At 43.6% G+C, this 12112-nt stretch overlaps 1 protein-coding gene across 1 annotated transcript in view; it reads left to right on the top strand.

The window, feature by feature from the left end:
- The first annotated feature begins 1697 nt into the window (after window positions 1-1697).
- Window positions 1698-12112, top strand: part of PDE7B (phosphodiesterase 7B) — a 162943-nt gene continuing 152528 nt past the window's right edge. Inside the window, exon 1 of the mRNA XM_053381992.1 lies at window positions 1698-2282. Within this exon, the coding sequence (XP_053237967.1) occupies window positions 2166-2282 (117 nt within the window). The 5' untranslated portion in view covers window positions 1698-2165. The remainder of the gene's footprint in view (window positions 2283-12112) is intronic.

The following is a 12112-nucleotide window of genomic DNA, read 5'->3' on the forward strand; positions in this document are numbered from 1 at the left end:
GCAACCCTAATTGTTAAGCAATTCAAATGAGAAGCAGATCCTGATCTTACCTTCTACCTAGCCTCTAAATAATGATATATCCTCACTAGCACCATCTCATACCTACCCCCTCAGAAAGGACACCTACAAACACCTTGAAAGGAAGCAAAGTGTTACAAGAAACCCTGCACTCCACCCACAATAATTTCACTAGCCTTCTCTCTCCCCCTCTGATAATTTTTGAATGCAATTTCCTTTTCTTATTAATTGATGGAGAATGCTTTAAAAAGGCAGGAGAAATATTCTCCATGCTGTTCAATTTGAAGAAGCTGGAGAAACAAGAGAGTACACTGCAACTGTCTGGGACTGTCCTGCAAAAGTTACTGCTGAAGATTAGTCTCACAATGCTTGCTGGGTTTCACAGTTGCACTGCCAACACCTTGTGATGAGTGGAACTGAAGGTCACAGAAAGGTCTAATAGGATGGAACACACACAATTTCCCTTGTCGGATTTGAACAGTAGAGGAAGGGAAGGTCTGCAGCTCGGTGTCAGAGCATCTGCTGTGCATGCAAATGGCCCTGGGTTCAAACTCTGGCACTCCCAGGTAGCACTGAGAGAAAACTCTGTCTGAAATCCTGGAGATCTGCTGCCAGTCAGTGCAGACAGTACTGAACCATATGAACCAATGGTCTGGTGCAGTACAAGGCAGATTCCTAACTGTTGAAGGCAGACTCCATATGTTTCTTTCCCTCTTTCCTTCTCCTCCTGCTCTCTGCCCCTTTGTCCCCTTGCTCTGGGCTGCTTCTTCAACATCCTCTTATATCCACTGGTTGAAAAGGAAGATAATTTAATTCTTTCAGGAAATGCATCCCTGGGACTTAACTTAAGGAACGTGGACAGATGAGATCAATGGGGGCAGGTTCTTTTCTTTTTTTAAAAGAAATATATGTAAAGAGGGATGTTGTTTTTCCTTATAACACTTCTACTACTTTGGGCTCTGAAATCAAGTCTGTTCCAACAATCGTACAGCATAAATCACACAACACACACACACACACACACACACACACACAGAATGGAGTGTTTTGCGGCAGCAATAGCAGCTGCTTATTTTCAGGCAGCATCGCTTGAGAGCTTCTCACATTCTCTTTCTCCCACCTCTCCCCAAATGTTCAGCCTGCTGTGTTCAGGCTTGGTGTTTACAGTTCAGGGCTATGGAGGAGGAGGAAATATTTTGCCTATTGTTCAGTGACGTCAATGGCTTAGCTCCCAGTCACTTGAGGGACTCTGGTGCTTAGCAAATGTCAGAACAGTGCTGCTATAGCATGTGCCTCCCAAGCGCCTGCTTCTTGCAGCATATCTTTCAGAGGCCTCAGCCTGGATCGAACTGGCGTGTGTGAGGGAAGAGGTATGGAAATGGCACATTTTAAGTTTGTTAGCTTTGGAGCAGAAATTATTTCCTGGCCTGTGGCATTAGGGGTGGGGGGGAGTGCTTCTAGGCAGTTTTCTAGCCAGTGCCATAGTGACACTCTTTTCCAGAGTCTTTTTTTCATATTATTCTAGAGAGAAAAGTATAGTGAATTTCATAATTAGAAGCAGCTACTTATGAGGTGGAACTGTATTCATTGTTTCACAGCTCTGAGCAGATGGCCTTCATTGGTGGTTGTTGTTTTTTGTGACCTTTCTCTCTTTCTCTTCCCACTCCCTGGCCCAGAAGTAAAAAGGTGTAAAAATACCTGTATGTTAAAATGTAAGCAATATTGCTTCTTGGTATTAGTGCAAGTCATGGTAGTAGAAGGTTAAACTGAAGAGCCATTGTTGCATTTATGTATTACAAAAAAAGCATTTGTAAAAAAGAAAGAAAGAGAGAAGTGTTTTGGGGAAAAAATTCTGCAGTGACAGCATATTGATTTTATTAATTTGGAAAGCACGTACCCTACCCTGCCTCACTCAGGGATACTTCCAACTATTAAAAAGAAAACAGTCCCATAAAACAAAATCTGGCATGTATATCCACCTCAGTTAGGTGCACCAATAGGAAATGGGTCCTGTAGACGGAGATTCCCAGATTGCTTTCTATAGGTCCGTGTCAAATTGTTAAGAGTTGTGCTTAAGGCTGTGATACGAAGCTCACTTGCTTGGAATGCTGCTCCCTTGAAATCAGTGAGATTTCACTTCCAAGTTTATGTGGTTCGAACTGGGTCTGGTGAAGGCACAAGAATATGAATGTGATTTCTGGGAGGAACTTTCATCAAGGTCAGAGGAACTCGAGAACAAGCTTCCCATGTTGTCCATGCCTGAGGTAAGTTTGAGCACTTTTGGTTCTGCTGTGTTCACATGATTAGATCCTTTGATCTGCACAAGGGTGGGGTGGGGGGTAGAATCCAGCTCAAATGCAAGACATCAAGAGGCAGAGACAGCCAGCTGCCCTAGGTGACTGATTTGAGACAAAACAAATGGTATTTACCTATGCATCTTTATATGTTTTTAGTGGAGTATGGACTTTTTCTCTCTCTTGGGTGCTCTCTCTCTCTTTTACTGGACCTATAACATGTACAGCAACAATGTCTAAATCTGTTTGTCTCATATTGCATTTGTAAGCTGAGGCAGCGTATCTGGCGCTGTCCCTTCTGCAGAATGGCAATTGTCGGCCAGGAGAGACTAACTGTAGGGTCAAAGTAGAAAAATGAACTTGGCTAAGCAAGCCATCGTCCTCGTTTTGACTAATTATCCTGCCGTTGCTCTATGTGGAAAAGGAAGTCAGCTAGGGTCACCGGGTAAGATCCAGCACATAATCAAGTCTTGTTCAGGGCAAGGCAGCAGGAGAGAGATAATGCTGAGAAGATGCAGCCTGAAAAGTGGACCAGAGAGGACTGGTTTCACAAAATCTGAATACTGCTCAGAATCCTTCTAGGTTTTTCTTTCTCATTTGCACTAGCTTTTGCCTCACAAGGACAGTCAAGGCTTTATTTTGTTTCCCACCACCTGCCTTATCTTAATTCTCCTTGTTAAGGGCTGAATTCATTTTCCATAGTTTTCTGCTGTGTTTGGTTTACAACAGGGGAGTGGGGACCAGTTGGACTCCAGCTCCCATCACCCCTGGGCATTGGTCATGCTGGCTGGGGCTGATGGGAGTTGGAGTCCCACAACAATTTCTCTATACCTGGTTTACAATAATAATTTCAGAATGGCAAAAGACTGCATTATGGAAAATTTGCATGTAAATTTTTCGAAAGCGCCTGAATCTTTCAGACAGCACCATATTTAGGAAAAATTAGACTACCCCAGTTTCTTCCTTGCATTTTGTATCCTCTCTCTCTCTCTCTCTGTCTACATGTATTTTAAATGTGCTTGATATACGATGTTGGTGGCTGCTGCTTTCAGAAAAAACAGCAGCAGCAAAATAGGGTTGTTATGATAGAAAGTTCCTACTTGCCTCACAGTAACAACCTGTGAGCTTGTGTAAATAAGCCTATTATTTCACAATGGGTTATAGAACTACAAGTCTTGTTATAAGACCTGCAGTGTAACAGAATTGGCAAGGGTGACTGTCCTTTCCCAAATAAGCATTCTCAACTGGGAGCAAATCATCACTCTGTGTACATATGCAATAGTGTCCCCTTTATTTCTGCAAAAGATTTATATCCCACTAATGCATTAACATGGCTTAGAACAGCTAACACCAGTTGAAATACGACGATCTCATCATAAAACAACAGCACAAACACACACACACACACACACACACACAGGGATAGAACATGCACAATATAAGAACTGAAACAGGTTCAGCCGATAAAAGCCCTAAACAGGCTTGAGAAAAACTTACTGGAACAGGAAAGTTTTCATAAAATGGCAGGAAATGGCAAGGGAAAGAGTCAAGCAAACCTTGCAGAGCAAGATACTTCATAACTTGGATGCAGCCACCAAGAAGGCTCCTTCTCTTGTCCCAACCAGCCATGCCTCTGCCACAGTTGGGACAGCTAATAGGGTCCCCTTGGTCTTAAGACGCAGTCATGTATTGAAGCAGTATTGGAGGAGATGATTCCTGTATACACTGAAGAAGCATGCATGCACACGAAAGCTCATACCAAGAACAAACTTAGTTGGTCTCTAAGGTGCGACTGGACAATTTTTAAATTTTTAAATATATTTCTACTGCGTCAGACCAACATGGCTACCTACCTGAATCTACCCCCAGTAAAGATAGACAAGCTAATACAGACAGAGAAGTATATGTAGTTGGTTATATGGCAGATCTTGATTTGAATGGCAGGGGGAGAATTTGTTATCATGTTGCTAAGGGTGCCTGATGAGTCAGAAAGAAAACAGGGCCTCATACTTCTTTAACTTATGGTTAAGCCAGGCTTCCTCAAACTCGGCCTTCCAGATCTTTTGAGACTACAATTCCCATCATCCCTGACCACTGGTCCTGCTAGCTAGGGATCATGGGAGTTGTGGGCCAAAAACACCTGGAGGGCCAAGTTTGAGGAAGCCTGCATTAAGCAATGGTGTCCTGCTATCTCGTTCTTCTGAAGAGGTAGCCAAGGAGGTGTCCGCCAGAAGTTGTGGCCAATGGTCAGATATGATGGGAATCATAATCCAAAACATCTGGAGGGCACCAAGTTGGCTAATCTGCTTCAAAGTTTTGCAAGTGTAGCATTCACTTTGGCACAGCTGCTGCATCCATGCAAGGAGTGACCGCCTGTTCCAGTATACTAGGACTTTCCAATTACCAAATCCAGTCCACAGGCAGTTAAGCATGCAGAGAGATAGAGCTACAGATCTTGGCTGGATTGGGACTTGCATCAGGATGGAGAGCAAAGCCAGGTCTAGAGGCAAAAGCCATTCCAGACCACGCTCTTAGTTGAATGTCCAACCAAAAGGGGATGGAACAAGGACAGAGGAAAGCAGCGGGTAGAATAGTGTGGGAAGGAGAAGAAAGCAGGCTTTGACCAAGATCAGGAAGCCATGGAGGCATGTTTCTCATCTTGGAATCACACCCATTTGTATAAGATAATTTGGAGTCTATTTCAGACAGCTGTTGAGTGCACAGAACTGTTGGCTAGCTCACAGCTTGGTGGAGATCCTACAGTGGTGCTGACTGTAGGAATTGAAGCCTCTACATGGTGATTTTAGGGACAGCCACTAACATTTACACAACCCAGGCTATCCCAAAAAGAGCCTCCATAACTGCAGAAGTCACAGCAGCCACATGTTTGGGTCACACGTGGAAGCCCTGGTTTATATTACTAATGCCTCCATGCTGTCTCCACCAGGCTACAAGCCTACTAGCAGCCCTTGCTCCCACCCCAATTCCCATGACCACTTTTGTAGAGCCAGTGGGTGTCTGAACCAAGCCTTAGTCTTTCCATCGTTTCTAAATAATGTAATGAGTTGCAAATTAGTCATTGAGAGGCACGTCATACATTTATTTTTCACTGGTATTCCTCTGTCTCCAGCATTCTGCCGTACATTTTCTCAATCTTGTCCCTTCCGAAGAGGACCACGACAAGGCCTTCTTTATTTCCTTTTCATGACTACTCAATGCTCTCATTAAAATATGTCAAACATTAATCAGATGTTAAGTACAGGAAGGAAGCTTGTCATCACTCACAGAAACAATGAATTGTATCCAGGGGCCTGATAACAGTCCTCTCTTCACACAATATAAATAACCAGACACTTGGTTTCTCCAGCAGGGGCTGTAGATATATGGATGTGTTTGAAATCTGTCGACATGATGATGATTGACTGTGTGAAGCCTATGAACAAAATGTTGCTATAATTTAATTGGAGAAAAGATTGGGAGCCAATTCTGGCCCGAAAGAGTGGGAGGTTGTAGTATATTGCTGTAAAGACTGAAAAGGGGAGAAGGAGATGAGCTTCACAGCCACTGTCCTCTCTGGTTTTCTTGGTTGCCTTGGCTGCATGCACACTAACCAAATGTAGTTTGTTATTTTTTTCCCAATCCAAAATTGTTTGTCCTCAACATGCTGCTTTCAATCTAGATTGATCCTAGATCCTACTGTCCACGAGGTTGGGTGTGGTTACTTGATATGCATTTGAAAACTCTCCCCTTTTCCTCCCTGCAAATGTCCCAGGTGAATGAAGAAGGAAGTGGTGATTGTGACCTTGGTATATGCCCACCCACTATGTCATTGAGCAGATGTGGACCAATGGTGGCCCATTGCCAGGACCACCAACATCTGTTTCCAAATAGGCACGCTGCAGGGTATTGCAGCATCAATCTGCAATGAGCTTTTATTTTCAGAACGAAACCAGTTTCTCAAGAAGCTCTTTTTAGGCTAAAACATATGCAATAGATGTAGATTGTGGGTGGCCTACATTGAAAAAAGAACTACTCAGTCTCCATTGATTCTGGAATAAAATGTTGAGTGTATGCAGCCTTAATCTTTATTTTGCCCCTTTGGATAACTTATACTACTGTACTACTGTTTTACTTTTAATGTTGTGGTTTTTTGTGGTTTATTTTTAGCAACTTTAATTATGTTGCATCTACTTGCAGAAAGATTGGGTTGTGAAGGGCATCACATTTGATCAGGAAGCTTTGGGCTCCTCCAGAGCACCTGTTTATTAAGCATTCATCCCAATACTGAAAATTTAGGTTTTCACAATTAATGTGGATTGAAGCATTCTGTCACAACAAATCCACAAAAAATGCAGTTAGGAAAGTGACAGTGAATGTGCTGAAAAGTGCAGGTTAAAAATTTGATTAACAGGAAGACTGATAACCTCTGTGCAAGCAAATTAGGGTAAATGCTCACCTCCTGCAAATTCCCAATAAAAAACAAACATCATTTATACATTTTTCCCAGTGGAGAACTTGAAGCTTCAGATGAATCATGGCAAAGCACACACACAGAGAGAGGATAAATAAAGGAACCAGGTACAAAAGTGTGTGGTGTGGTGGTTAGAGTGTCAGACTAGGTTCAAACCCACACTCTGTCAATCATGTACACTGGGTCTCTCAGTTCAATCTACATCACAAGGTTGTTGTGAGGATAAAATGGAGATTGAAGGAGAACCAGGTGTGCTACCTTGGAAGAAAGGTGGGGAATAAATGCAATAATAAATAAACAGAATACCACAAAGAGCCACCAAGTTTATACAAGGCTCAGTTATTCATTTCCCTAGTGGATACGCATTCAGTAAAATAACCATTTTGTTGTTGGCATCCATCTGTCTTGAGGCACAATGGAGTTACAGTGCCTGCTGTGACTGTAGAATACAGTCCTGTAGATACAGGAGAGACATGTTTTATTGCAGCGGGGGCAGATGAAGGTGTCCGGTTTTGCTGCTACAGGTGCACCAAGGTGTTTCTTCTCTCTGTGCTCCTCCCAACGGTCATTCCTCCTCTGGTCACTGCTGTGGATACATGACTTGACTGCCTGTCTCCAGGCACTGCGGCTGCCTGCGAGGAATTTCCACCAAGTGGGGTTTATGTTGCCAGCCTTCATGGCATTGGAATTGACATTCAGCCATGAGAAAATGCAAGCATTTGCAGTGGGACTCACAGCAATAGTTTAGCTGTAAACCCCCTGGTAAAAATGTTGTGTAAACACATCTCCCGTGTACATAACATAACATTGCAATGCAGCCACCTGCCACCTTTGAGATGGAACAACATGCAGCCTCTCTGTGCGTCTCTTGCTCCTGTGCGTGTAAGTTATCAGATGTGGAATGAATATTGATTTGCAAAGCGGAGGTGGGCCGACAAGTAGGCTGCAATTATTCTAATTGGAAGATAGAGTTAGACTTAAGCTTGCAAGGAAGAAGCAGACTTTTAATTTTCTTCCTCCCACTTTAAAAAACAGAATTGCAAAAGGCACTGGGTATTGTTTCAAACAAGCCCACTGGCCAAGGTAACACATGCAAAAATGGGAATGAAAGGCTTTGCATCAGATGCCACACTAAAGCGGGCATCTGCTGCACATGCAGCATTTAATGCAAGATCTAGAACACTTCCCACCAGAGGAGAATAGTGCTCAGTGTCCTCTAAAAGACAAAGCCTCCCTGGAAGCTGGTATAATAATAATAATAATAATAATAATAATAATAATAATAATAATAATAATTTATTATTTATACCCCGCCCATCTGGCTGGGCCTCCCCAGCCACTCTGGGCGGCTTCCATAAAAACCAAAAATACAGTAAAATATCACACGTTAAAAACTTCCCTGAACAGGGCTGCCTTAAGATGTCTTCTGAATGTCAGGTAGTTGTTTATCGCTTTGACATCTGCTGGAAGGGCGTTCCACAGGGCGGGCGCCACTACCGAGAAGGCCCTCTGCCTGGTTCCCTGTAGCTTTGCTTCTCGCAATGAGGGAACCGCCAGAAGGCCCTCAGCGCTGGACCTCAGCGTCCGGGCAGAATGATGGGGGTGGAGACGCTCCTTCAGGTATACTGGACCGAGGCCGTTTAGGGCTTTAAAGGTCAGCACCAACACTTTGAATTGTGCTCGGAAACGTACTGGGAGCCAATGTAGGTCTTTCAAGACCGGTGTTATATGGTCTCGGCGGCCGCCCCCAGTCACCAGTCTAGCTGCCGCATAAAAGTTCCATATAATTTGCATCACAGCTCAACCATCCCTCCTCATTTGAATAGATGGATTAGAAGCACATTATCTGTTCCTGAAGTGCTTTGAGACAAAGTTTCATTCTAGGTGTCAGGAGCATTGATTCAGCTTTCTACATGTCTGTAAGCTGTGCCGGGACCTTGAACTGATCTCTGCTAGTCAACATAGGAAGCTGCCTTATACAAAGTCAGTCCAACAATCTGTCTAGCTCAGTTCTGTCAACACTGATTGGCAGTGTTTCTCCAGGGTTTCAAGCAGGCATCTATCCCAGCCGTGCCTGGAGATGTTAGGGATTGAACCTGCAGCCGTCTGTATGCAAAGCAGATCCTCCACCACTAAACCAGGGCCCTTCCCCAATATAGGAAATTAGGGTTTAGCACAGGAATGAGGAACCTGCAGCCTCTAGATATTGTTAGACTTCAGTTCCCATTAGAACTAACCAGGATGGCCAATATTCAGGTGAGGCAGTGGATGTACTGGGCCAATGTCTTGCCTTGATAATGGACTGGATGAGAGCCAACAAACTGAAGCTCAGTCTGGACCAGACTGAGCACCGCTACTGGGTGGTTCCACAGACCAAATGGCTGGGAGGTTGCCTTCTCTTGTTGAGGTTATACTCCCTCTGAAGGAGCAGGGGCATAACTTGGGGGTAACCTTGGATCCTCTCCTGTCACTTGAGGTCTGGGTGGTCTTCATGGTGCAGAGTGCCTTCCATCAGCTTCAGATGGTAGCCCAGCTGCACCCCTATGTCCTGGACAGGGTAGCCTAACTTCTGTTGTCTATGCTCTGGTAACATCTAGGCTGGTTTACTGAAACATGTTATATGTAGGACTGCCTGATGGTTCAGAAGCTTAGGTTGATGCAGAATTTCTGCTGAATCAGTGAGATCTCACCTGCCTATCCTGGCCTTCAAAATGACCCACAAGGAAATGTAGTGTATCTATTCCAATGGGCACAAGATGGAATGGCAGCTTACCTACACCTAAAAAATCAGGAGTTACAATTATGCATATCTGGCATTCACGTATTTGTCAGTATGTCAGGGTACAGGGCGCACAGAGATGTTTGGCTGAAGATGGTATAGGTACTATTCCTTTGTTGTTCAGCACATCTTTAGTATGCATTATCCTGTTGCAAATGTATGCATAGGCAATAGCAGTGAAGTACAACAAGCATCATGTAAGAATATTGCGGGAATAAAATTTGGGGCAGTATACCGACGTCCAGTTTTTTCCTGCTGTTTTCATGGGGGGATCATGGTACATGCATGTGCAAAAAGAGTGGGAGTAGTGATGCTGTCTGATGATGTTCATTATTGTGTCACTGGTGTGAATAAAATTTAGCACAACATGCAGGTATATTGGTCCAAAAGCCACAGTTCCATAATACAAAAGCTTTTGCAATGTAGAAGGAACATTAGAAAACGTGACAGAAGAGCTAGCGTTATAATCAGGAAATCTAATGCAATATTCCCCACACGTGAATCCACCCCTAAGGTTATTAAATGGCTTCCTTGTTTTAAAAATCTTCTCCACTGAGATCAAGAAATCCATCTGATGTACAGGGTACCCTGTTGATAAGAGCTTTAGGTAGGGGTATCTGAATGCAGTTCACAAAGTGATTTGTTAACTGGTATAGTGATGGAAACTGCTGCCACCAAACAGTTTCCTGAAGATATTTGCCAATCTTGTTCAGGCTTGACTAGAAGGGTCCTTATTTTAAATATGTATAAGTATCTGATTAAGAAGACGCTGAGTCCATGGGCCTCTATGGCATTAGAGATTTCAAATGGGGAAAATGAATGAGGTGTTTACAGGTTAGCCAAGACATTTGCAGCCATCCCAACCAAGTCTGTTTTCTTCATCTATGATTCCTGCAGCTCACCGCTGTGGAACAAAACTTGAACAAACATGACACCTCATGCAGCATCTGCCAATATAAATTCAAATCAATGCATGACTCCAACACTGTCCCCATTCTTTCCACTCCCCCCTAGTTCAATACCTTTACACTTAGCAAAGCCTAGAAAGTGAAGATTCCTTGTGCCCTTTTTTGTGGACACACAACTTATTTCCCTCTTCTAATCCTTTTGAAAAATCTTATTTTTCTCTCTGGGATGGAAAAAGTGGATACAGAATGAGCACATAGGGCCTTCCCTCCACTGTAACCTTGGTACGAGGAGAAAGGCTTATGAAAAAGATTAATAATACACGTTAAAATAATGTTTAAGAACTGCAGGACTGAAAAGAGACCAGAAGACTTCTCAGTTCTCCCCACCTCCTTTCCCACTGCCTGATTACAGAGTCACAACAAAAGCTCTGCAGCAGGGATAGGGAACCTGTGGCCCTCTAGATGCTGCTGTTCTCCAGCTCACACCAGCCCAGCCTGGTTAGCCAATTGCCAGGGATGATGGAAGCTGCTGCCCAACAACATCTGGAGAACCACATGCTCCCCAGTTGTGCTCCACAGTGATGGTAGGACAACTTTGCAGTGTTCCATCAGTTTAAGGATGAAAATTCTGTTTCTTATAAAGTTGATACAATGACTTCTGTCCATATGAAATTTGCTTCATGAGGTGTACAAGCTCTTCGCATGCTGGAAACTCGGATAACAAAAGGCTGGGATTCAGCAATTTTTAAGAAAAAAATTGGCTGACATTGTGAGGATCCTTTGTTTCCTCTAGAAAATAATGTACCTTAAAGGTATCTTTGATATTTCAACTATTTGATGGGTTGATTGAGTTTATTTATGTGTCACCATTCCAGAGGGCTTTGCCCAAAGTTGCGTACAACAATCATTCACTTACACGAGTACAAAGCGTTGGGGTGGGGAAGTGAAATCAGTTTACAAATCTTGCCAGTAAATTCAAATAGAACATACCAACAATTTGGCAAACATAGAATAAATTCAAGCTTGGACCCAGGACTCAACATAAGGTTTGAAGAGCAAGAGCAAGATACTGTGGCATTTCCCAGCAGCTCCAACCCAACTCTAATCTTTCTCTCATTACCACCAAGACATCATGAATGATGGCCATGACAGGCATGTGCCTAATCATGTATCAGGCACTTCAGTGTCCCTTTGGCAGCCTGAGACTTCCCTTCCATCTGGTAAACTCTGGAGGTGGAGGAGGCAAGCTCAGGGCCCCATGAAGATCTTGGAAGAGACAGAGCCGCCAGTTTACTGTAAAATCATCAGTCCGTAGCTGCTTGGTGCCAGTTCATCTGTTCTGTAAGGCAACAACTCCTCTGGCTTTGCCAACCCAGATTTGGCTGCTTGAATTCTGTCATATGGGTCCTCTGCTGAGTCAGGACGCTGGGGCAAAACCCTCCTCTCCTCCCTTCATTCTTGCTGGACAGATTGTCAGAAATACACACGAACCACAAAGGATTTGCATAATTTGGCTGATTTCCCAAAACCTTTAGTTAAGGTGAGGAGCTATGGCTCATAAGGCAAAAGTCTTACCAACTCACACAAAAATGAAACTCATGGAAGACTCCTGCTCTGAATCTGGGGCCAGTGCTGCAGTGTG

Source organism: Podarcis raffonei, chromosome 3 (assembly GCF_027172205.1).
Source record: "Podarcis raffonei isolate rPodRaf1 chromosome 3, rPodRaf1.pri, whole genome shotgun sequence".
NCBI lineage: Eukaryota > Metazoa > Chordata > Lepidosauria > Squamata > Lacertidae > Podarcis > Podarcis raffonei.